This window comes from Rattus norvegicus, chromosome 5 (genome assembly GCF_021556685.1).
Source record: "Rattus norvegicus strain SHRSP/BbbUtx chromosome 5, alternate assembly SHRSP_T2T, whole genome shotgun sequence".
In the NCBI taxonomy this organism is placed as follows: Eukaryota; Metazoa; Chordata; class Mammalia; order Rodentia; family Muridae; genus Rattus; species Rattus norvegicus.
Window position 1 is genome coordinate 123,939,123 of NC_141538.1, and position 23,185 is coordinate 123,962,307.

General features: G+C 42.7%; 1 protein-coding gene across 17 annotated transcripts in view; it reads right to left on the reverse strand.

Moving 5' to 3' along the window:
- Positions 1–23,185, reverse strand: part of C5h1orf141 (similar to human chromosome 1 open reading frame 141) — a 63,679-nt gene that overhangs the window by 30,417 nt on the left and 10,077 nt on the right. For 15 of the 17 annotated variants that reach the window (NR_197168.1, NR_197167.1, NR_197169.1 and 12 more), the window contains 2 exon segments: positions 12,546–12,655; positions 17,547–17,698. Coding sequence is in view for 9 of the 17 variants with exons in the window: in NM_001431220.1 (NP_001418149.1) it covers positions 12,546–12,655; positions 17,547–17,698 (262 nt within the window). In the remaining 8 variants the exon portion in view is untranslated. 17 annotated transcript variants of the gene reach the window in all.

Sequence of the window (23,185 nt, forward strand, 5' to 3'; positions counted from 1 at the left end):
ACATGTGCTCCACTATGTTCATAGCAGCCTTATTTATAATAGCCAGAAGCTGGAAAGAACCCAGATGCCCTTCAACAGAGGAATGGATTCAAAAAATGTGGTACATCTACACAATGGAGTACTACTCAGCTATCAAAAACAATGACTTCATGAAATTCATAGGCAAATGGAATGAACTAGAAAATATCATCCTGACTGAATTACTCGATCACAGAAAAACACAGTTGGTATGAACTCATTGATAAGTGAATATTAGCCGAAAATCTCAAATTACTCAAGATGCAATCTATAGACCACAGAAAGCTCAAGAAGAAGGATGACCAAAATGCGGATGCTCCCACTCCTTCTTAAAAGGGGGAAAATATTCATGGGAGGGGATATGGAAGCAAAGTTTAGAGCAGTGATTCAAGGAACGGCCATTCAGAGCCTGCCCCACATGTGGCCCATATGTATACAGTCACCAAAACTAGATAAGATTGATGAAGCTGAAAAATGCATGCAGAAAGGGACTGGATATAGATCTCTCCTGAGAGACACATCCAGAGCATGTCCAATACAGAGGTCAATGCTAGCAGCAAACCACTGAACTGAGAACAGGACCCCCTTGGGGGGAATTAGAGGAAGGATTGAAAGAGGTGAAGGGGCTTGCAATCCCATAAAAACAACAATGCCAACCAACCAGAGCTCCCAGGGACTAAACCACCACCGAAAGACTATACATGGACTGACCCAGGGCTCCAACTGCACATGTAGCAGAGAATAGCCTTGTTGGGGCACCAGTGGAAGGGGAAGCCCTTGGTCTTGTCAAGGTTGGACCCCCAGTGCAGGGGAATATGGGGGAGGGCAGTAAGGGGGATGGATAGGGAATACCTGTATGGGGGAGGGGGAGGGGATGGAATGGGGCTTATGGACAGGAAACCGGGAAGGGGAATAACGTTTGAAATATATCTAATAAAAATTTTTTTAAAAAAAGAGGAGGGGGACTGGGAGGGGGAGGCATCGATTAGGCATCAATGTAAAATGAATAAATAAGTAAATTAATAAAAAGATGTAATATATATATGTATATATATATATACATATATATATATATATATATATATATATATATATATATATATATATATATATATGAAACCTCTGTTGCCATCATGGAAGGTCAGGCAGTTAGCGATAGCTCACTTAGGGGAAGTAACTAAAATGTTAGGGTGAAATATTTTTATGGCAAAAATTGCAAGGTCTTTTATGAATAAATTTTGTTCCTTGACAATTTCATGAGCACAGGGATCAAGCCAGTAAGCAGAATTCCACCGTGACCTTTGCCTTAGTCCCTGCTGTAAGGTTCCTGTTGAGGTCCTGCCCCGATTTTCCTTGATGGCCTGTGACCTGGAAGGACAAGATAAATGAACACTTTATGATTGCAAAGGCAATAAGCTTCAAGTGTGGTGATGGGACCTAGAAGCCAAGCTTGAGCCAAAGGCACGAAGTAGTGAGAGCCAACTTGAAATGGCACAGATGTTTAAACTCTCAAAACCCACCTCTAGTGACACGCTTCCTCCAACAAGGCTGCACCTCTTAAAACTCCCCCAAACAAAGCCGCCAAAGTGGTCAAATACATGAGCTGCTGGGGACGTTCTCATTCAGACCACCACACTCCCCCAAGTTGCTTTTAATCGTGGCAAAGAGGACATCTAGAAAGGGTAGCTCTCCTATGAACTTTTAGTGCTATGTGCATCTTTGTTGGGTATAGTTGGGAAGATGGGGAGAAGTCATGCTAGGAAGCAGGCTAGTACTTTTAAGTAAAAGGTGAGGATGATTGGGTCAGAATGGCAGCAGAAACAAGACTGAACTCAGGATGAACTAGCAGGGACAGGACTTGCTGACAGGCTGGGCTTTGAGAATGGGGGAAACAGGAAATCAGAGGTGACTCGTAAGCTTCACATTTGGGTTATCAGTCCAGTGTGCTGTGTTGAGGATGCTGGAGGGTGGGAAAGAGTGGTTAGTACTTCTGGTGAAGATAAGGAATCATGAGTCTTGTTCTAGGCATTGAATTTAAGATGCCTGTGTGAGCTCTGAGACACCAGGATGTAGCTCAAGAGAGATGTCTGACGTTCATGAGGATAAAAAGTGTAAAGCAGCATTTCTATGGTACAACTGAAGTGTCCAGTGGTTGGTGGCTACACGTGTCACCACATGCATACGGAGGTCAGGGGACAGCATTAATGGAGTTGTTTTTCTCTTTTCTCTTTATATTGATTTCAGAGATGGAACTCACAGGTTGCCAAGTTTGTGTGGAAAGTGCCCTTACCCATCAAGTCCTTCTTATCTGCCCTGCTTTTGGTTTGTTTGTTTTGATGAAATTTGAAACCATAAGATGGGATAAGCTTAACCAAGGCAATTTATAAAAGGAAGTATTTATTTTGGTCTTATAATTTCAGAGAGTTAGAGTCCATAACCATAGTGACAGGGAGCATGATAGCATGCAGGTAGGCGGGCATGGACTGGGGTAGTAGCTTAAAGCTCACATTCTTGTCCAAAGGGGGGGGGAGAGACAGAGAGAGAGAGAGAGAGAGAGAGAGAGAGAGAGAGAGAGAGAGAGAGAGAGAGAGAGAGAGAAAGGGAGAGAGAGAGAAAGGGAGAGAGAGAGAGAAAGGGAGAGAGAGAGAGAGAGAGAGAGAGAAAGGGAGAGAGAGAGAAAGGGAGAGAGAGAGAAAGGGAGAGAGAGAGAAAGGGAGAGAGAGAGGAAGGGAGGAGAGAGAGAAAGGGAGAGAGAGAAAGGGAGAGAGAGAAAGGGAGAGAGAGAGAAAGGGAGAGAGAGAGAAAGGGAGAGAGAGAGAAAGGGGGAGAGAGAGAGAAAGGGGGAGAGAGGGAGGGAGAGAGAGAGAGAAAGGTAAAAGAAAGAGGAAGAAGAGGAAGAGGAAGAAAGAAGAAAGGGGGACAGGACGGCAGGAGGGGAGAGAGGAGAGGAGAGGAGGGGAGAGGAGGGGAGGGGAAGGGGGGGAAGGGAGGAGGGAGGGAGAGGAAAGAGCTTGCTAACTGGGAATGTATGGTCTTTTGAAACCTCACGGTCTACTCCCAGTGACACACCTCCTCTAGCAAGGCTATATGTCCTAATCCTTCCCAAATAATTTTAGCAGCCAAGGACTAAACATTCACATATATTAGCCTATGGAGCTGTTTCCATCCGGACTACCACAGTAGCACAGCATTGCACACTAATGGTCTGTTCTAGGTAATCCTTTAGCCTAAATGTTACCTAGATAGCAACACTTGGGAGACATGTGAGTGTGCGTGAATCTCCTATTATACAGAGAGGGAAGGGGAGGGATGAGGGGGAAAGGGAGAGAGGGAGAGGGGAGGAGGGAGAGAGAGAGAAAGAGAGAGAGAGAGAGAGAGAGAGAGAGAGAGAGAGAGAGAGGGAGGGGAGGGAGGGAGAGGAGAGAGAGAATGATGAGGGGAAGGTGCAGGAGGAGATGGGGAGAGAAGTATCAATACCATGAGACAAGGCTGACCACTCCACCAGAAGGACAGGCGTAAAGTTTGAACATTTATTTACTTTTATTTTATGATTGAGTGTTTTTACCATGTGTGCACAATCTGTGTATCTGGTGCCAGCAGAGGCCAGAAGACGGCACTGGTTCTCCTGTAACTGGAGTTACGGATGGTTGTGAACTGCCATAAGGGTTCTGCGAGACACACCTGGGTTCTCTGCAAGGGCAGCAAGCACTTTAACCCGGATCCAGCTCTCCAGTCCCAGACCCAGACTTAGGAATGATTAGTTGCCTTTGCTCTGGGCCTCTGTAAAATGTGCTAGCAGGAGGTGGCCTGGGGAAGGCAGCTTTTCCGACTCACTACCATACTGACAGCTCTCTAAGCAGAGCGCTTTAAAAATTAAATTCCTGCCCCTGTTCATTGGCATCTGTACTGACAGACACCCTAACCCCAGGTATTCCAGTGATGCTTGGCTCACAGAGGCAAGGAAAGCTTCAGGACTTGGTAAGTCATTCAGTTGCCACAGAGAGCCCACAGCCTGCCTAAGACTAGAAGGCCCTGCAGTCTGCAGTGGAAAAACTTCAAGCATCGACCAAGCGGTTCTGTTTGGGGATTTCTCTTTTCCTGGCTCTGGCTCTTTCTGTAATCTCCATGTAGCAAATCACACTGTGGTACTCTCTGCTTCGATTTTCAGCTTAAGGCATGTCTAGCCTGTGCTTAAAAGGTGTCTCCTCTCAGGAGAGATCTACATCTGGTTCCTGTCGCCCTGCACTTCTTTGCTTCATCCATCTTATCTAGTTTGGTGGCTGTATATGTATGGGCCACATGTGGGGCAGGCTCTGAATGGGTGTTTCTTCTGCCTCTGTTCTAACCTTTGCCTCCCTATTCCCTCCAAGGGTATTCTTGTTCCCCTTTTAAAGAAGGAGTGAAGCATCGACATTTTGGTCATCCTTCTTGACTTTCATGTGTTCTGTGCATCTAGGGTAATAGCACAGTCAGAATACGGCAAATACATAGGCGAATGCCAGCAGCAAACCACTGAACTGAGAACAGGACCCCCATTGAAGGAATCAGAGAAAGAACTGGAAGAGCTTGAAGGGGCTTGAGACCCCATATGAACAACAATGCCAAGCAACCAGAGCTTCCAGGGACTAAGCCACTACCTAAAGACTATACATGGACTGACCCTGGGTTCCAACATCATAGGTAGCAATGAATATCCTAGTAAGAGCACCAGTGGAAGGGGAAGCCCTGGGTCCTGCCAAGATTGAACCCCCAGTGAACGTGATTGTTGGGGGTAGGGCGGTAATGGGGGGGAGGATGGGGAGGGGAACACCCTTATAGAAGGGGAGGGGGAAGGGTTAGGGGGATGTTGGCCCAGAAACCGGGAAAGGGAATAACAATTGAAATGTAAATAAGAAATACCCAAGTTAATAAAGATGGAGGAAAAAAAAGTTGTTTCCTGTTTCTGCTTTCTGTTGTGTTTCTACTTCTTCCCAGCTTATGGCTTGTGTCTCCACTTAAAGCTCTTTCTACTGTGTTCTGTCTGGGTATTCCCAACTTGGACTATTAGAATGGGCAGGGCAGCCTCCATTTCTGGTGCCAGCTTTTTGGGGTCTGTCTAGCAAATTACTCCAACTATGCTTATTTATGACTACATAAAAAAGAAAAGGAGGCATGTTATTATAAATTATTATAAGTTGAGTCACTCTGTGCATTTGGTTTTAGGGAAATGTGTTTATTGAATGGATCTCTAAATTATGTAACTATCTTATACTTATTTTAGAATTGTTTTGTGGGGGCTGGAGAGATGGCTCAGAGATTAAGAGGTCCTGAGTTCAATTCCCAGCAACCACATGGTGTCTCACAGCCATCTGGAATAGGATCTGATGCCTTATTCTAGTGTGCATGAAGGATATATATATATATATATATATATATATATATATATATATATATATGGGTTTTGCAAGGGAGCAGGAAAGTAGGAAAGTGGAGAGAAATTCCTGATGTTCAGGCTTTTGTGGCAGAGCACAATCAGGCTTTGACCGAAAGGAAATCAGCGAAACAAATAGAAGTGTGAAAGCTGTTTTGGAAAAGCTACAGTCAGGGGGAGGATGAAGCCATAGCAGACACTAGTGGGCTGTCAGGGATATGACACTATCAGTGATAAGACCCTCAGCCCAAGCCAAGTTAGCCACAGAACCTGCTTTCTCACAACTAGGGGAAACTAAGGAAGACAGGGAAGAAAATGAGGGGAGTCTGGAATAGCATCCTTTTCTTGGTCCCTGCAAGGTACTCTCATTAGATGCTACTCATCCCTACTAAGACTATCCCTCCCACCCCCTCCTTGACATGTGGGATAGTGGGGGGCTACTTGGCAACTACTAGCCACATACTCCCTTTTTCATACTAGACATTATAAATTGGAATTCTACTGAGTAATCCTGTTGGCATGACCTTGTCAGACTGGTTGAATTTGTCTTTAGGTTGGCATTCAATAGGCCCTGCTCACTATCCTTTTGGTTTATAGAGGGCTCATAGTGCATAAGACTAGGGAGGCAGTGGGGGAAACACATCAGGGCATTCCAGCTGAAACTCTTACCTTTCCTGAGATGGTTCCAGATGCAGGGCCTAATTGTAATATTAATGAGGACAGAGTAGTAGATCTAGAATGTTGGGTTGTTGCCTCAGGCCATGAGAAATTGAGTCAGGCTGTATGAGACAGGTAGCCCCTAGACGTAAAGAATAGCTTAGCCCCAGCCTGACCAGTCAGCTCCACCTGCAGAAACAATATGTTCAGGTGTGGAAAGCACACCGCCCTGCTTCCAGTCAAGTCATAAAAACAGGCTGTAACTTCCTGGTAGGTACCCAAGTGTGTGTGTGGTATGTAGTGTGTGTGTGTGTGTGTGTGTGTGTGTGTGTGTGTGTGTGTGTGTGTTTTGGTGTGTTTGTATGTGGGTGGTGGTGGTAGTGGCGGCGGGGTGTGTTTTTGTGTATGTAATGTATGTATATGTGTGCTTGTACATGTGTGTGGTGGTGGTGGTTGTGGTGTGTGTGTGTGTGCTTATGTGTAGTGTTTGTATGTGAGTGGTGGTGTGTGTGTTTGTGTGCATTTTCTCTTAAGCAGGGTCTTAGGTAGTCCAATCTGGCCTCAAACTTGCTCACAGCTAAGGCTGGCCTTGAATTCAGAATCCTGCTACCTCTACTCTCGCTGGAGTTATAGGCATGCAGCATTGTGCCTGGTTTAGGAGACGTGACTTACAAATTCCTCTTTGAGGTGGGGATCTCTAAGCTGCAGCCATAGGTAACATTTTCTTTTCTAAAAGGCCAACAGTTCCACTTATAGCTTCTTCTGGAGCAGTGGTTCTCAGCCTTCCTAATGCTGTGACCCTTAATACATTTCTTCATGTTATGATGACCCTGCAACCACAAAATTATTTTTGTTGCTATGTCATAACTGTAATTTTGCTACTCTTGTAAACTGTAGTGTAAATATCTGTGTTTTCTGCTAGTCTTAGGTGACCCCTGTGAAAGGGGTGGTAGGTGACCCACGGGTCCAGAAGCACTGCACTAAAAGAAACTGACTGGTGGGCAATGCGAATTGTGACATTGCTAAAGCTCATCACATGAGGACACTCATTCCCGTCCCTGGCTGGTCTGAATTTGAGCCTCGGTGCTCTGCTTCTGTCATAGAATAGGCTAATGTTTGTCCTGGTTTGTTGCTGTGATAAAAGGCTGACCAAATGCTACTTGAGGAGGAAGGGGTTTATTTGACTTACACTTCCTGGTTTATTGGCTTACACTTCCGTCATTGAAAAGGTCAGGGCAGGAACTCAAGCAGGAAGTGTGGGAGAATGCTGCTCTCTGACTTGCTCTCTGACTTGCTCACAGGCTTATGCTTTCTTATCCATCTTAGGACCAGCTAACCTTCTTAAGGAATAGCGCTGCCAATAATTCTGCCTACAGTGGGTGGACCCTTCTGCATCTGTGGGCAATCAAGCCAGTATAGACATAGCCACACAAAACCAACCCGATCTAAGTAATTTCTGAACTGAGGCTTCTCTCAGATGACCATGTCAAGTTGACAATAGAGGCTAACCAGGATGCTGGAGAATTACTGAACATGGATAAGACAATAGGAAGAAACGAGAGGAACTATTCCTTCTGGCCTACTTGCTGGGACCAATTGTTAAGTAATTGCATGAGTCTATTTTTGGAAAGATGCTCTGGTTAATTACAATAAACTGTGGATTGCAGAACTGGGGTTCTTTGAAGGCATATAAAGAACATCTGCCAGATGTATAGCTTTCTTCAAAATAACCCAAAGACTGACTGACCTCAATGAAAATAGATTTTACACAATCAAGGTCAAGACCTATGCCAGGATTGGCAACTCAACTTTTACTCCAAAGCCAAAGTGAAGAGAATTCAAATACATGTTGATTTGTGTTGACACTTTTTAAAGATTGGTTTAAGTCTTTCCCACATAGGCTGACAAAGCTACCGAGGTTATTAAAGCCCTGCTGAGGGAGATTATCCCTCGGTTTGGACTGTTTAATAGTGAACATAATAAAAGCTGTCCTACCATTGTTTGTTAGAGAACACACAAAGGACAAACAAACATGAATCAAATGGAGACTACCTTTTTCCTGGTGGTCTCAAACCTTAGATAAATTAGATAGGATGAGTCATGCCTCAGAAGGGACAATCTTGAAACTGAGGCACGACAGGCCTGCACTGGGACCGGTTTCTACCTCCTGCTTGGAGAGAGTACAAGTAGCTTCCCTGAGCTTCACTTGAGCCCTCATGGCATTGTTTATGCACAGCCACTCCAGACCAGGCTTAAACTGGGCAAGTCGATACGAGACCAGAAATGGGTAATTCGGAACCATGTATGCTGTCCAGGATAGGTTTTAAACTTATCTAGCTAGACGCATGTGCTAGACACTGTGTCCTGGTAACCAGGTTCTGTTAAAAACTGAAAACACAGGCTCTCTGAAAGACTGACTGTGATGTGGACTGGCCCAAGGGAGGCGATTCTGGTGACGATGACAGCAGTGTACCTTGCTGGAGTTAAGCCTCAGATGTACAATGCCATGTGAAGAAGATATCAAAGACTAAACCTCACATCCAAAGAACAGGAGATCTGAAATGGACTCATCTAACATAACTATTCTGCTTGTTTTCTTTCTAATGGCGACGCCTCCCCAGTCAGGAGACAGCTGAGATAAATGCTTATCAGTATACTTGGCAAAAATACATTTTGGAAAGTTTCTTCATCCTTTGTTGGTGTTCACACACCTTCCAAATTATTCTTAGAAATATTAAAACAGATTCTGATACTTATGGGGACCTATTGTGACCTAAAGGAGGGACTGTTGGCCTTGAGATTAGCATATCTCTCTTGTTAAAATGAGTGTTGCTTTTATAGACTGTATTGGTCTGGCGAAGGGTAGACTTGATATGTAATGACACCTTCACCAGGTCCTATGCCACAAGTCAACAAGATACCAGAGGAATGGCTCCTGCTATTATAGAAATGACTTCCTCTTCTGTGCCCACGAACAGCCCCAGGGGCGGGAAGACTCATGGGATAGGTGTCCCGGAAAGCCAATCTGACTTACAGGTATGATTGCTGACATCATTGTTAACTTTCAGGCTCTAGAATCACATGGATATGGGCTTCCAGGTATATTTGTGTGGAATTGTCTAGATGAAGTTGATTGAGGTGGCAATACCCAACGTGGGAACGGCTATCAGAATCCTGGGCTGGGATTCTGAACTATACATATGCATGGAGGAAAGGGGGCATCCTAAGCTCGTGTTCATCTCCTGCCTACAGACGCAACATGACTACTGCCTTACACTCTCACCACCATAGCTTCTCTGCTGCAATGGATTGTACGCCTGGAACTGTGCACCAAAGTAAAGCGTTCCTTTCTTAGTTGCTTCTGTCAGAATAGTTTATCATAGCAGTGAAGAAAGTAACTACCTTACCAGGTTAAAAACAAGAGGGACGTTTCCCACACACTGGCATCTGAGTGCAAAGCATAACATAGATAGATCTTTCCTTCCCTGATGGCTACCTCTGTCACTGCTCCTTATGCCACTCAGGACTCTTACACAGAAGTTAAACATCTGACTTGATCAATGGTAAAAGCCCATTGGGGCTATTGGACAGAAGTCAGGTCTAGTTAGGAAAGCCATCCTAGGAAATGGGCAACTGTAGATCGTTTGTTACTGACATAGGACCGTAAAGAATGTAGAAGAATGCTGTTTTAACTTGACAGGCAAGGCTTAGTTAGTTGGACAAAAAGCTAAAGCAGTTGATGAGACTGTCTGTCTCTGACATAAAGAATAGAGGGGAACCTTCATGCTGACCTGCTCTCTTGTGCCTCCTGGCCCCTGAGCCTTCCTGGCCTCAGAGTGGCTTTCCTACTTTCCCATTGTTCCCACTCTGCGTATCCGTCTGCTGGTGTAAATGTACTCTGACTTACACAGCTTCCCTTGCTGATCAGAGGCTGAACTAACTACTATATGCTCGGCTGCAGATGCCATATTTCATGTGAAGCCAATGTGAGTTATTATTAACAATTGGAAAGTATAAGAGTCAAGATATGGGTAATTTATATTCTAGCATGAGAACGCATTTGTACTTCATATCATGCATATCAAAACAGCCCAGACATGCACACTGCTAACGCTTTGTTTGTTCTGAGTTAACCTTTAATGTAGATGTAGCCTGGATTGTGGCTCAGGAAAAATGCAGGACTTGGAAGCCTTAGGTGCATATAGGCTTCTTACTACACAAAGTTGATAATGAGGGAAAGGTGTGGGGAGCGATAAGAAAAGTACTAACATCATGAATCTCGTGGACAGGCTGGCTTCTCAACCTTCTGGAGCTCAAGACAAAACTTTGAAATGATTAATAGCCTCTGTCCCCATTCCCTAGACAATACACTAGCAGGAGCTGGCTTGAGGCAAATTCCTTGTGGCTTCTGATATCACTGACTGTCTACATAAAATGAACTTTCAAGATTAAAGTCCTTGCTCTTTGATTTCTATAGTGACAGATACACACTGTCTCTGCTACTCTGGTTAGATGTTCAATAGTCGTTCAATAGATGCACTGCCCACATCTGTGCTTGACCAAACATTTTCAAATGTGTTAAGTAGCCAACCACAAGATTCAGCCATCCCCAAAGGAAAGGAAGTTACCAGATAACTTGTGAAACCCTAGCTGAGACTCTCTCATTGTCTGTGACCTGCCCATCTAAGGTTCCCACCAATACAGTCAGAAAACACCTTAACTTACAGCTTTTGTTCCTTAAGTATGATAATGTCAACATTTTCAACACCGGAGCATGTTATTTGGGGTGATCTGAATCCATGTTCTTAAGCCACGACAACTCATATTTGGGTCAAAAGTAAACCATTTTTAAATTTCTTTTGAATGAGAGGTAGGTTTGGTGTCAACAGTCCCAAAAGCTTAAAGTGGAGAGTTTTAAAAAGGAGGGGATGACCAATGAACTGAGCCTGGAGAAGCAGAAGAAAATGGAATAAAAAATGTTGTTTGGACTTAGCAGCAGCACCGGGCTTCTGACAACCCAGATCAGTGGACTTTAAGAAGAATCGTGAGGGAGGATACTGATTGGGTGTGCAGGTATCTAAGCAGGAATGGAGAGAGCAAAGGTCACGTGTGTATGTGCATCTTTAGAAAACTTACAGAGCACAACACAGACTTAAGGCAACATGGGTCTGAGTGTAGTCAAGAAGGCTGATGACACCTTGATCACCTGACTGAAGATGACAGAAAAACAGAAGTAACAGACAATGCTCACCTCCTTGGAACATTTATAAATTATGGGGTCTCCAACCACGGAGTCCTAAGATTTCTAATCCTCTAACTATGTTGAATTAAAGAAATGATTTGCAATTGACTTTTATTTTAAAAATTCAGTGAAAGTCTTAGGGTTGAGTTAAAAGGAAAGCTAGCATTTCCTTCTAGATGAAAAAACGAACTCTGTGTTGGAAGTATTTCCTCTAGGTGTGACTCAACCATTGGCTATCATGACTCAGCAGGTGCTGTGGTGACACATGGGAAATCTTGACCTCTGTGTATAAGGAAATAAAAGCAGTACAAGAGGTGGGTCTATGGCAGGAAGTTATTAACATTCCTTCCCAGGGGAGGGCAGGGCCGCTGGGCTCTCTGGTGAGATTCCAGTCCCCATCCTTCCCCTCCCCTTTCCCCATCCCTGTCCCAAGACGCAGGTGGTCTGGGAAGAAGGCATAACAGCAAATACAGAAGGTAGGAAGGTTGACTGAGGGTTAGGGCTCTTTGGTAGTGTAGCTGCTGGGGGGAGGGACTTCCTGGGAGTATCCTGGCAATAGTTACTGTGCTCCTACAAGCAACCCCTCTGCCATGTACATCTGTGGAAAATTGTCTGAGTGAATTTTTGATTCATCAGGCTAGAGTTGGACAGAAACTTTCTTTTTTTCTTGTCTGCTGGTGCCCTATCTGTCTGGGGTGAATTGCTATTCCTTCATGTCTCCCCAGAAAAAGAAATGAAAAAACCATGCCAACATAAAAATATATTCATAAAAATGTATTTGTGAACCAGGTGTGATGGTGTATGCTTGGAGTCTTAAGTTTCCTGAAAAGATGAGCCAGAGGGATCTCTTGAAGCCAGGAGTTCAAATTCAGTCTGGGCAGTAAGGGGTGTGTGTGTGTGTGTGTGTGTGTGTGTGTGTGTGTGTGTGTGTATAGTGAATTATAAAAAAATTATTTGTTATGCAAATTATTTCAACAAAAATAAAAATGTTAAAGTACATTGTTAAGATACCAAAGAAGGGGGGTTGGGGATTTAGCTCAGTGGTAGAGCGCTTGCCTAGCAAGCACGAGGCCCTGGGTTCGGTCCCCAGCTCCAAAAAAAAAAAAAAAGAAAAAAAAAGATACCAAAGAAGGAAGGAGTAATTAATTAATAAATCACTATTTAGTAGCACTCATTAATAAATAAAAGTAATTATATTACACAGAGTAATTATATTACCCATTAATTTACTTTCTTCATAGTTTATAACTGTTGCAAGAGTAGGTGGTCTTAAATCTGACTCTTCAAAATCACTTCTGGGTTTAGGCTTATATTTGAAAGACACAGACCTGGAAGAAATGAAAGTTATTCTAAATCAAAATAAGCAGAAAATTTACAAAACAGATTTCAAATACAAATTTGGAGAAATAAAACATGCCCATTTCACAGATTGAAGGCAGAAGACTGAGACTGACTAGAGAAGGAACCTGAAGTATTGTTGATAGTCAGCAGGGTGGTACTGCCAGAATAGTAACCTGTACACATGGGATGCCAGTATTCATAAACCGACCAGAACATACATCAGAGCTTGGTTCTGTGAGATATTTGGGACAGATTTGAATGGAAAATGGTGATATGTAGACTCAGGGACAATTCATCCATTGGATAGGATGACAACATCTATGTAGTACATGGAGAATCTCACTATACTCTTTATTCTAGGTATTACAAGCATCCCAGCAGGAGTAAAGATAGTCTAAGGAGGGAAACTTGTATCAGACTCTTTGAAGTGATGGACTCCAAGAAATAGAAATTTCTCAAAAAGTACCATGCTGAGCAAAGGAGAGGGCTTGACTCCTAGCACCAGCCAGAAGAGGAACTGGTTTCTGAGAGACTTCGCCCAGTGTGGATAGAGTGTCAGTCCACCTTTCAGGGCACTCTGGAGCTGAGGCAGTAAGAATGGGCATGACCACACCTTGACCATGGTTGCTTAGCAATGTATACCTCTTGCCTTCTGTTTAAACTTAAACCTGATGTCAGGATGCTGAAAGTGTGTGTGTGTGTGTGTGTGTGTGTGTGTGTGTGTGTGTGTGTGTGTGTTGGGAAGAACTGCCCTTGGATCTATTTATTTGTTTTTCCACTTAGTGTAGCCACAGTGAATAACTTTGCTTTCTCCACATTTTACTGTAATTTCTTTATATGATGTATTATGGGTGAGTGGCTAAGCCTAGCTTGTTAGGATTCCTGGGACCAAGTTTTGGCCTTGACAACCCTGGTAACAATATGGTCGTTCATTTAGGTGCCAGCTTGACTGGATTCAGGATTACCTAAGGAACTGGCAAATAATCCTTTCTGGGTAGGTCTGTAAGTGAGTGTTTCTAGACCAGGTGGGTGCAAGAGTTACTGGATTGAAGTGGATCTGTCTGCAGATGGGTGAGTTCTGTCCAGCCCTCTGGGAGTCTAAATAAAACGAAACTTAGCTTCCGCTCTTCCCCGAAGTACACATTCGCACTGCCTGTTCTTGGATAACAGGATTCTAGACTCCTTGACCTTTGGGCTCCAAGACAAAAGTTCTCCCACCTTGCCCCAGGTTCTCAGGCCTTCAACCTCAAGACTGAAAATTGGATCACTAACCTCCCTTATGTGCTACTGTGGGGATGGTTTTTCTGAGAAATGCTATTTGAAGCTTGCCTTTATAACTCACTCTCACCCAACCTGCAACCAAGTTAATGTGTGATTTGAGATCACTTATAACAATGTAACTCATTCTGTTACATACTCAACTTGTGCAAAATTGATCAACCATAAAAGCAAAACCAAAAGCATTGTAACCGATTGATCGTATGCTTTGGACTCCCCCAGAGCATCATGAACCCTGTTGTTCTTTCATCATCAGTTAAGGTCTTCACTCAGAACAAGGTATGTGTGTAAGATGTGATGACTGGACACAAGACCATTTATTGAAGCAACAGACTATTAGAAGCAATGTCTCTACCTCCTCCAAATGTTGAAAACAACATTTGTGTCTTTTTGTGCCCTGTTGACTCAATAGGTAAATAACACCAAGGGTTCCATTCTTTTATGTGGTGCCATGATGTCATAGCAGTTTCCCAAGGTTTCTAGCCTGCAGAGGGCCTAGCTGTGGCTCCCCGGTCTCAATAATTCCATGGACCAATTCTCCTAATTAGATCCCTCTTAACTCTCTCCTTTACCCATTGAGTATCTCACAATTTCTGAGATGTGCCCCACTTAATCATAGTGGAGTTAAGATCTATTTATATAGTACTGATTTTGTGTTAGTTTTCTATTGCTGGAAAAAAAAAGAGATAAAAAGAAAAGTTTTACTTTGGCTCATAGCATTGGAAGTTTCAGCCCATGACTTACTGACCGAATTACTTTTGGACCCATAGCAGAGTAGTTTATCATGGTAGGATTATGTGGCATAAAAAAACTGCTCACATCATGATCTTATAGCCCAGCACTCCTGAGGTTAACTCAGGAGGGTACAGTGAGTTTGATTACAGCCTGGGCTATATCAAATTCCAAGACAGCCTGGGCTATGGGAGAACTCATCCTGAAAGGCAGGGGTGGGAATATGTTCTCAGGCAGATCTCTCGGTGACCTGAGGCCCTCTCCAAAGGCCCTTCTTTTGAAGAGTTCTACCACCTTCTAATACTTCTATGGAAACCAAGATTAACTTTGCCTCTGGCTGCAATTTTTCAGTCTAGCTGAATTGGAAATATAAAGTAGAGGCGAATTTTAATTTAAGTCAGAAAGGCTGAAAGGCACTTATTTTGAAGACTCAAACCAAATCAATGGTTTTACCTCACACTATTGATGCACCTGCCTCTGCCTTCCAAATGATCAGATTATAGGTACCTGCCTCTATACCAGGTCACAAACTCCCTTTTCTTTCTTTCTTTTTTTAAGATTTATTTATTTGTTATATATAAGCACACTGTAGCTGTCTTCAGACACATCAGAAGAAGGCATCAGATCTCATTACAGATGGTTGGGAGCCACCATGTGGTTGCTGGGATTTGAACTCAAGACCTCCGGAAGAGCAGTCAGTGCTCTTAACCACTAAGCCATCTCCCTTTTCTTAACTTACAATTCCATAGTGAAAACATTTTGATATTGTTTTGTTAAATCTCAGGTAACAAAAGTCTGAGAGAGTGATACTTGTATCGCAATCAGAATGTGGACAAGTAGAACAACAGTACAAACAACGCATAACTTTAGATTTGGACCTGACTTCTACCTACCTTTGCAAGACCTCACAGAACTCCAAAACAACCCCAACACACCCCAGCTTTTCTCACTTAACCACCCGTCTTAGGGTTTTACTGCTGTGAACAGGCACCATGACCAAGGCAACTCTTATTAGGACAATATTTAATGGGGCTGGCTTACAGGTTCAGAGATTCAGTCCATCATCATGGCAGGAGCATGGCAGCATCCAGGAAGGCATGGTGCACACAGAACTGAGAGTTCTAGATCTTCATCTGAAGGCTACTAGCAGAACACTGACTTCAAGGCAGCTAGAGTGAGGGTCTTAAAGCCCATACCCAGAAACATACCTACTCCAACAAGACTATACCTCCAAATAGTGCCAGTCCCTGGCCCAAGCATATACAAGTCATCACACCCCTATTATCCCTAACCTTGTTCTCACATAAGTATAAATTGCTATAGTCACACTGTATATAGGCACCAAGTTCAAGAGTTCAATCATCCTGCTGGACATGATATCAATGAGGAACCCAAGCTCCTGGATCTGAGAGATGGGTCAGTAGTTAAGAGTATATGGTGCTTTCCCAAAGGACCCTGGTTTAGTTCCTGACACCCCCCTAAAGGTGGCTCACAACTATTTGTAATTCCAGCTCTGGGAAATCTCGCATCTTCTTCTGGCTTCTGTGGGTATCTGTACTCACATGGACACAAACCCCTCCACAGATATATAATGACAAGTTTTAAATTCAAGAATACAAGCACTGAAACAGATTGCTGGACCTAATCCACCTTCTGCCTCTTGTCTGTGTGACCTTGGACACATTACTGAACATCCTCAGGATGCAGTGTTTCCATGACTTCACACGTTGTTTTTTGGTTTTTTGTTTTTTTTTTTCACTGAGTAAATGGAAAGGTTACAATCTCCACACCTCATCTAACTGATGCTGATGCTACTCTGCTGCACATTTGGATTCTCCTCTGCATCTCTCATGCCAGTGAAAGGTCCATGGCACATCAGATACCCCATCTCCCTTATAGGCAGGCACTGTGTCTGAGCTACACCCCCAGTTCAGAACCTCTTCCTAAGAAATTAGCTGAGAGGGGTTGGGGATTTAGCTCAGTGGTAGAGCGCTTGCCTAGCAAGCGCAAGGCCCTGGGTTCGGTCCCCAGCTCCAAAAAAAAAAAAAAAAAAAAAAAAAAAAAAAAAAAAAAAAGAAAGAAATTAGCTGAGAAAGAGTCTAGGCAGACATTTTTTTTTTAAAAAAGTAAAATTCTATATAAAATTTAACATTAAATGAGAGTAGTAGAAATGACTTTAGGAAAAGTCTTTTCCTCTTTTCATCCTCTCTCTCTCTCTCTCTCTCTCTCTCTCTCTCTCTCTCTCTCTCTCTCTCTGTTTTTTACAGGATTTCTCTATGTAGCCCTTACTGTTCTAGGACTCACTCTGTAGACCAGGCTGGTCTTGAACTCACAGAGATTGGTCTGCTCTCTTCCTCCTCCTCAGTGCTGGGATTAAAGTGTATACCACTACCTCCTAACTCAAAAAGTCTTCCTTACAAAATTCAAAATTGTAATTATCATCCACACTTGTAAAATATTATCATATCTAATTTCTAAATGGAAATATTCAAAATATTAATCTAGTATATTTTAGCCCACAAATATGTCCTAAGATGTTACCTTTCTTTCTTTCTTTCTTTCTTTCTTTCTTTCTTTCTTTCTTTCTTTCTTTCTTCCTTTCCTTCTTTCCTTTTTCTGTGTTTTTTGTTTGTTTGTCTGTTTTTTTGTTTTTGAGACAGGTTTTCATTTTGTAGTTCTGGCTGGATTGAGACTTGCTATGTGGACCAAGTTGATCTTGAACTCAGAAAGATCTCCTGCCTCCGCCTTCTGAGTACTAGGATTAAAGGCATGTACCACTATGCTAGGCTAGTTTTAATTTCTTATATTATCAAATAACTTAAAGTAAATACAGTGCTTTACAATTTTGAGGTAAATTATAATAGTTACTTTTTTGACTTCTTAAGATCATTTGATTCATCTTCTGTGATATTTGCTACTGTCTTAAATGCAGCTGGGGTAATTGTGTCTCCAAACTTCACATGATGGTCAAACAGCATGGGTGTAATCAAAGGCTTTTTTTTAAGACGCCAGTTGCTATTCTGCAATGAAGTCAAAATGAAAAGGTAAGTGTTCTTTCTACAGGTAAATTCTGTCACACACCACCACCACACACACACACACACACACACACACACACACACACAGAGAGAGAGAGAGAGAGAGAGAGAGAGAGAGAGAGAGAGAGAGAGAGAATTTGTATTTAAGACAATAATGAAAAGTAGTTTGGATTTAAAATTAAAGACCCAAAACATTATGAACTAAAATTTGAAAAGCATCTTGTCCTATGGCTGTGTGAACTTTCCCCATCTATTAAATAAAGACAACATGCTGATAAACATTCAGGAGCCCTTCTAACTAGATTTTTGAATTTAAGGACAGACCTATATAGTTGCTGGAGAGTCATTTCCTCTGGATTGCAACCTTCCTATATGTGGGGAGGGGGGAAGATCATAAGACAGGAAGTTCATGAAACTTATAAGACTTACAAAGTTGAGAGAATTAAAGATTTTCAAGGTCACTTCTCAAGTTATAGAAGTTGTAACCTAACCAACTGATGGGGAAGAAGAGATACTGTCATGGAGTCACATGCCAGTTGGGAAAGAGATGCCAGGGATGCAGCTTTTATGAATTGTCACCTGTGTTGGGGTAGATGGTTTGGTGATGTAGCTGTCTCTGAGTTGTGCGTGCTCTAATAACTAACCTCAATAAACTCATTGGTTCACCAGAAATGAGCAGATGTTTGCTTGCGTCTCTTTGGAAAGAGTCATATAATTTGCATCTGTACAGAGTCCAACAGAATTAAATATGATCTGGGGAAGTGTAGAGCAGTGGACAGTGAGAGGAAGCCTGGTAAGGTTGAGTTAGGGCTTGAAGCCCTGGAGACCCAGAAGGGATGGTAGGATACAGACTCCAGGACCCTGTCATGTAGCCTCAGCCTCCCATAGAAAGAGTTGTGGCCATCAGTCATGTAGGGGCAGTGCCCACAAGTCCTTCCTCATGTAGATGAGGCATCTCAGGTAAATAAGAAGTACTTGCTGTCAGACCCAACTCACCCCCAAACTGTATACAAGATCCTATCCAAAAGGAATAAAGATGTGTAGGAATTACTCTGTCATCTGAGAGCATCTGTCACAAGAGCTATAACACTTTCCCAAAGCTTTCATCACCAGAAACCCCTGCACTCTGCTCGCTGCCTAGTTAGCCCTCCACTAACTCATCTCAGCTCATGCTCAGCACAGCACAGCACAGCCAGTGCAGTGTCTCAGAGCAACAGCAACTGCCCGGGCAGCTGCAGCAGCAGCAGCAGCAGCAGCAGAGGCAACAACAGAGACAGTGGAGGCACTTCCCCCTCCCTGCCTGTGCCTTTTCCACTTCGCTTGAACACTCTCACCAGACCAGGCCAGAGATCTCCTCTGATAGCCTCCAGTACACAGACCCGACTGGGAGATGCAGCTACGTGCTCCTTTGTGATGGGTAACAAGAAAGGCAACTATGATTTATCCGTCTGAGGGTGCAGCATACCTTGCATACAATCCTGACATGGCTTTCCTTCCTCATTATGTATGAAATATTGTGCTTCCTTTCTCTCCTGCTATGGGTGAGGCAACCAAGACTGAGCTTCCTGAGAGTTAAGCATCCTTGTAAGATATCCTAGAGTGATCACCTTCCTCTGTGTGGAATGTGGTGGCATTCCTCCTGGATGGCTGAAGTTTATGACTTGAGAAAGGAGATGCTTTCCAACTGACTAATGGACCAGATAATCTATCACATTCCCTGGAAATGGCATGAATATGATGGTAAGCAGGCTATGGCATCAATTGCATGGTCTCTACTATAGGTGATAAGACATGTAACTGAGGTTCATCTGTCCGCCCAGAAAGAACTTACCCATATAGGGAAGAAATTCTCATGAGAAAAAAGACACGCAGATACAACCCTCAACACTACTAGCCTCTAATTTGTAAGAAAGAGTGAAGCAAAATCATGAGACATAGATGCTGACATGGTATTTCTCACAGTGGGGAGGATTCTGCGGGAGCACTGTAAGAACTGGATCTATTAAAAAGCCCTTCTTGGGAACCAAACATTTAGAACTTAGGAGGAAAGTTTAGAGAATGAGAAGAAAGTGATGTAAAAGTGGCAGAAGAGAAGCCCTCAGGTCTGAGTGTTAACACAGATGAAGGAAAGTCCACAGTTCAGCATGCAGATATGACCCTAATAGGCACAGTGTTGGAGATGCCACAAGCAGGAGATACTCAATATCTGAACAGCATCAACTGGGAGAGATATTTAGGTATGGAGAAGAGCCTCTCACTGATGAGACTGAGTTTTGGAATAATATTCTTGTGCACCGTGTAGAGGTTGTCTTTGTATCATTTAAATGTTGGTCTCAGTAACAGCAGAGAGCTGAGTATTGTCAGGGTTTTGGTATTGCTATTTTGGTACAGCATCACCAGTCTCAGTGTCTTGTAAACATTTTTCTCCTTCGACTTCTAATTGGTTTAATAAAGAGCTGATGGCCTATTGCAGAACAGGAAAGGGAAGGCAAGATATTCATGCAGAGATAGGGACTCTGGGAAAGAATAAGAAGTAGCATTCACCAGCTGGAGACATGTTGGAAGGATCATGTGCCGGGACTGATTGCATCTGTGAGAGAGATGATGGACCATGTGACAAAGGTGGATTAGTATAAATGGGTTAGTTAAGTAATATAAGCTAATTGGGTAAGGTTTATGCCAGAAACCATCAAGGAGAAGCAAGCAAGCAAGTAAACAAACAAACAAACAGACCTAGTAGGTGATCTTCCTGAGATGGCTCTGCTATGGACTGTTAAAGTTGTTGACAAATTTGCTTCTCTAGGCAAGGCCAAGATATATATATCTCTCACTAGGTATTAGCTCACTCTTTTGAGCAGATGTCTGCAGAACAGTGATGTAGTGTTTTGTAATGATGCTGTATAGACAAATAGATGATTATTTTAATTCTTGATGATGATACTATAAGAATTCCTAAAATTATATTAGTAATTATTAAACTCTTTTATAATAGGACTACTATTAAGTTCTCTCTGATAATCAAAACTGCAATGAGAAATCTGCCAGTCTTCAAGTGTCATGAATCAACTGCTTCTGAGATAGCAAGCATGCATCTACAACTTAGAGCGCATTCTAAGAGGTTGTAAAACAATTAACCAAAGGTCATAAAAAGGGAACTAAGGATTTACTAAAGGTTCAAGGACAGAAGATAAAATACTGACTGGGTTTATCTATACAAAACTTCACTAATACCTTAGATACAAAAATTATGGTTTTTAACTTTCAATGAACCTGTTGAGCTAGTGACAAATACTGAATGTTTAGCTAGATAATTACTCTTAATGGATGTGGAAGTCACATTCTCTGTTGTAAACTTCTTATTCTGTTCATGATTTGAACTTATGTTTGAACTTCTAGTGAACTTTTGTAAAATAGAAATAAAAGGATGCTTGGCTAAACCATGTGATCTATTCTCCCAGAAAAGATACAAAAGACTAAGAAAGATTACATTGACATATATAGCAATTGGAAGTAAAAGCATTGGGAGTAAGGAATTCAAAACGAGGGCATTGTTACATCAGAGATGGAGTAAAGAGCAAGATTAAGAGAAGAGAGCAGAAATGGTTGGAACTGGAAAATATCATCCTGAGTGAGCTAACCCAATCACAGAAAGACATACATGGTATGCACTCATTGATAAGTGGCTATTAGCCCAAATGCTTGAATTACCCTAGATCCCTAGAACAAACAAAACTCAAGACGGATGATCAAAATGTGAATGCTTCACTCCTTCTTTAAATGAGGAAAAAGAATACCCTTGGCAGGGAAGGGAGAGGCAAAGATTAAAACAGAGACTGAAGGAACACCCATTCAGAGCCTGCCCCACATGTGGCCCATACATATACAGCCACCCAGTTAGACAAGATGGATGAAGCAAAGAAGTACAGACCGACAGGAGCCGGATGTAGATCGCTCCTGAGAGACACAGCCAGAATACAGCAAATACAGAGGCGAATGCCAGCAGCAAACCACTGAACTGAGAATAGGTCCCCTGTTGAAGGAATCAGAGAAAGAACTGGAAGAGCTTGAAGGGGCTCGAGACCCCATATGTACAACAATGCCAAGCAACCAGAGCTTCCAGGGACTAAGCCACTACCTAAAGACTATACATGGACTGACCCTGGACTCTGACCTCATAGGTAGCAATGAATATCCTAGTAAGAGCACCAGTGGAAGGGGAAGCCCTGGGTCCTGCTAAGACTGAACCCCCAGTGAACTAGACTGTTGGGGGGAGGGCGGCAATGGGGGGAGGGTTGGGAGGGGAACACCCATAAGGAAGGGGAGGGGGGAGGGGGATGTTTGCCCGGAAACCGGGAAAGGGAATAACACTCGAAATGTATATAAGAAATACTCAAGTTAATAAAAAAAAAAAAAAAAGAAAAAAAAAGGAAAAAAAAAAAAAAAAAAAAAAAAAAAGAGAAGAGAGCAGAGAGAACTTTTTAAAACAGACCTGAAGAACTTTTTAGAACTTTCTTAGAGAACTTTCATACAAAACTTTTTAGAGAGAACTTAGAAATAAAGATTAAAATCACTTTTCAAAGTTCCTTTTTTCTTCATGTAACTTTAACTAGCAGGTTGGAAATTAGAGCCAGGCAGTTCCTACTTTACTTGATCCCCTGCTAAAGTGCTCAAGGCTACTTTATTTAAGCCCCTGCTGAGGTGCTAAGAGCCAGAGACTTCAGTTTCTTGGCCTTAGAGGAACTCAGGTAGGTCAGCTACAACCGCAAAGCGACTTGGACTTAACAGAGGTAAACATTTTATTACTAAACAGCAAACCCTAAATATCTTGCAAGACCAAGTCTTGCCTCAGCTGATGGTCTTTCCCCTTAACTACCTCAAGAGATAACCAAGAAGAAAAAGTACGACTGGGACTTGCCCCCAGCAGCTTTAATAAATAATAATATGTCTCTTTGTCATTCAGGAGCTGGTGGGTCAGAGATAGTCAGGCAATAACCGAGTATAGTAGAAACAGAAACTGAGTAATAGAACTACTCAATCATCCTTCAGACAAAGGTCGAAAAATCTGGGGAAATCAGAGGGATACAGGTTCCTGATAGACTGCCACCTATAAGCCAGTTATTACCAGCATGGGTAATACCAGGTAATATTAGGGACAGGAAGACAATACAGGACAGATAGGCAATTGAGGGAAATGTGGATCTGAGAGCCAGTGTTTGAATCCACAAAGCTGGATAGGATTGAAATATTGAAATGGGTCTTCAATGGCCTTGCTGAATGCTATGGAGTGGTGCAATTTTTATGAGGAAGAAGAGGTTTGGCAGATATGAAGGCCTTACACTGGCAGATGAGTTTGAATCAGAAGGTTCTACAACATCCGAGAGATGAAAAGGGCAGTTGTAACCGTCCACGTTACTTGAAAGCAAAGGTGGTTAAGATTCCTGTCAAACTAGAGTTCCTGGTGGGAGATGG